We start from the raw sequence: 2,926 nt of genomic DNA on the forward strand, positions 1-2,926 counted from the left end.
ACACGCAGACACACATTTTAACATGTTGACTGAAAGGTTAGAAATTTATACCTGTGAGGCTCATACTCAATTGTTATTTGTTAAATTACTGGAACTCGTGTCTTGGTTTTACTCAACTCTTTTTAGTTTAATAATTTTTTGGACTGGATTCTGTGTTTGATATGGCGATCACACATGACCATTTTGACGTGCAATTGCCAATGGTAAACGGTATAGGTGTCATCTCAATGCCCAGGAAATATTGCTATTGCTCATGCTCCTTCCGCTACCTTCCTAGCCTGACCTAGCCGTCCTCCAGCCTCCCTGCCGATGAATCCTTGCCGGCGGCCCTCCCAACAACATCCCCACCCCTCATTGGAGCGCCCCCTGTTGTGGCATCCTCTGGCTCTTGTTCTGTCGACCGTGCGGAATGGGGACACCGGGCGTACCATTTGGCATCATTGGGGAGCTATGCCAAGGCGATCCCATGTCACCACAGTTGTTCGTCCTAGCCGTTGACACTCTTAGCCGCTCGTTCAAGCGTGCCACCAAGATGGGGATCCTTTGTCACGCGCACCCTCGAAGATTGATTCTTCCCATCTCGCTCTCTGCGGATTATGTGATCCTGTTTTGCTATCCCCAGCCCGACGACTTTCCTCACACCGTGGATGATTTGGAAGCGCTGAAGCTGCAAGGCAAGGCACACCAAAGCTGATGCGCAAAGGGCTCGCCTCCGCGACGCTTCTCATGCCTGGGATGATTTGGAAGCACCGAAATGTGATTGCATTTTGACCGTCCAGGGCCTTCTTTTAACACATTGGTCGTGGAATCAAAGATGAGGCTAGCCTATGGGCTAGGGCAGGTGCCACCGGGCTTAGAACTGTGCTACCCACGACCTGGGACGCGCGTTAGTCTTGCTCCCTCTGCTGCTGCATTACTTTAACATTTGAGAGTATTGTTAGCAGCTTCCAAATGTTCGATAACTTGTAATTATTAATGCTTGATCATACTTGGGAATCTGGTGATTTGAGAACAACCAGAAAATGCAACATTATTTGAAATGAATATTGCGTCTTTTTTGATAATTTCATATTTTAGCGATGTTAGGGTGGCCTTGAGCCTTATTTGGGTGCTCAAACGCCGGGTTTCTCAAGCTATTTTACCTTATCTTTACTCGAGAAAGTTCAGTCATTAATTCGGTGATGGTGAAGTTAATTTTTACTAATATTTGTGAGCTATGCCTTGGGTAGTCATCACTAATGAGATTGGTTGCTGCACAGGTACAGTTCCAGCCGTTGAGCCAACACAGCAGCAAAGTACTGTTCCAGCAATTGAGCCACCACAGCTGTATGGTACATAATCGTATATTGTCATACATCTTGTGAGCCTTGCAATTTCGTATGATCTGCATATTTCTCTTAATGAGATGAATGACTCGTACCAAGTGGACACCTTGTGTTTAGCTGTGAGAGAGAAAAAGCTTTGCGACTTTGTCAATTGTCTCTTTATTTTACTACTAGTTCAACTCAGACATTTGTTCTTCCATACAATACCTTATCACTAATGTCACAACAATCATGATGCTGTGGTATGCCTCGCTTATGTATTCTTTTTTTTTTGTGGGGAAACTATCTATGTGCTAGTTGATACTAGTTGTCACTTGTAAGAGATAGAACCTCATTTCCTATGCTATCCCTATCATAAGACAAGTTGATTCCAGGGTGTTGGGACTCTGAATGGAATTCTGAATCCGTGTGTCTCTGCACTCTTTTCCTCTAGTGTTGCCAGTATAGTTTTGATAGTTGACAACTGAGGGTGCAAATTTCGCATGGTTTTGAGTTTTGGGGGGTAAATTAAACCAAGGCAATAGTCGGGGAACCAAAAGTAGTGTTTTTCCTAGGTAGATCATTAACTACAGTGTGGCTACAGTAAAAATGGGATGTATACTCTGAAATCTGAACAGGTTTATGCATTAATTAAATCGGGCAAGCAAATCCAATCCCACCACATGTAGTACAGTATGAATGTATTACTTTCTTCAAATGGTCCTGGACTTGGGCTGGGAGAGCTACCCAGAGATTGGCAATTGTGGGTTGCTCAATCTGGTAGTCATTTCTTTCTTTATCGGTACTGGTTGTTTGTTTTCATCGAAGCTGATGGACTTTGGTAATTCGGTCGCTGCTTCTCTTGTAGTGGGGCCTCCGTCCTCCTGCAGCAGCCGATTTTCATCACGTCATGTTTTGGGGTTCGACTTCGTTTTCACCACATCCCTTTCTCCTTTTCACAAATCCTTTTCGACCATTGTCCCACATTTGCCATGAGGCAAAGTGTCGGGTTTGGTAGAAATGCCGCTTCGTGTATGTGGCAGGGCCGAGCAGACGCTGATGTCATTATCCAAGAGATCATATACTCAGTATCCATCCAAGTTGTGTCGATGTTTAGGTTAGCTTATTTGCTTGTGTCGATGTTTAGGTTAGCTTATTTGCCTTTGCTTTTCCGCACAGCCATATCCCCGTTTGATGTGTGTCTTCCTGCTTGAGAGCTGCTCCGTAGTTTCCTTTCTCACCCTACTCTTTGTTGGTTAATCTGCCTAGCGCTTTCCACTGGGCCCTAGTTACTCTTGGGCCCAGCAGCCATGTGCTCCTTTCCATGGTAAGAACCGATCAAGCGAGTGGTCCAAGCCTACACCTCATGATGAATAGTAATCCAGCCCCTCCCTACCCAACTCTCTATGCACTCCTCCATGGTATCCGGCGCCTTGTCAAGCTACTGCGCCCGTACTGGGTGATCACTGTCATGGTAGTCCTGGTGTGATGGAAAGGGGCTCATCCATGTTTTTAAAGCGTCCCTAAGGCGATGCCTAGGCGACGCCTAGGCGTCGAAGCGCTCCCCCTCCGCTTTGGAAAATCGACCGCTTTGGGCGCCTAGGCGTCCAAAGCGCCCGCCT

At 46.1% G+C, this 2,926-nt stretch overlaps 1 protein-coding gene across 1 annotated transcript in view; it reads left to right on the forward strand.

The window, feature by feature from the left end:
• Positions 1-1,556, forward strand: part of LOC119321946 — a 3,222-nt gene extending 1,666 nt beyond the window's left edge. Inside the window, exon 2 of the mRNA XM_037595457.1 lies at positions 1,260-1,556. Within this exon, the coding sequence (XP_037451354.1) occupies positions 1,260-1,339 (80 nt within the window). The 3' untranslated portion in view covers positions 1,340-1,556. The remainder of the gene's footprint in view (positions 1-1,259) is intronic.
• Positions 1,557-2,926: the final 1,370 nt, after the last annotated feature.

The sequence above is a fragment of the Triticum dicoccoides genome, chromosome 6B (assembly GCF_002162155.2).
Source record: "Triticum dicoccoides isolate Atlit2015 ecotype Zavitan chromosome 6B, WEW_v2.0, whole genome shotgun sequence".
Taxonomy (NCBI): Eukaryota; Viridiplantae; Streptophyta; class Magnoliopsida; order Poales; family Poaceae; genus Triticum; species Triticum dicoccoides.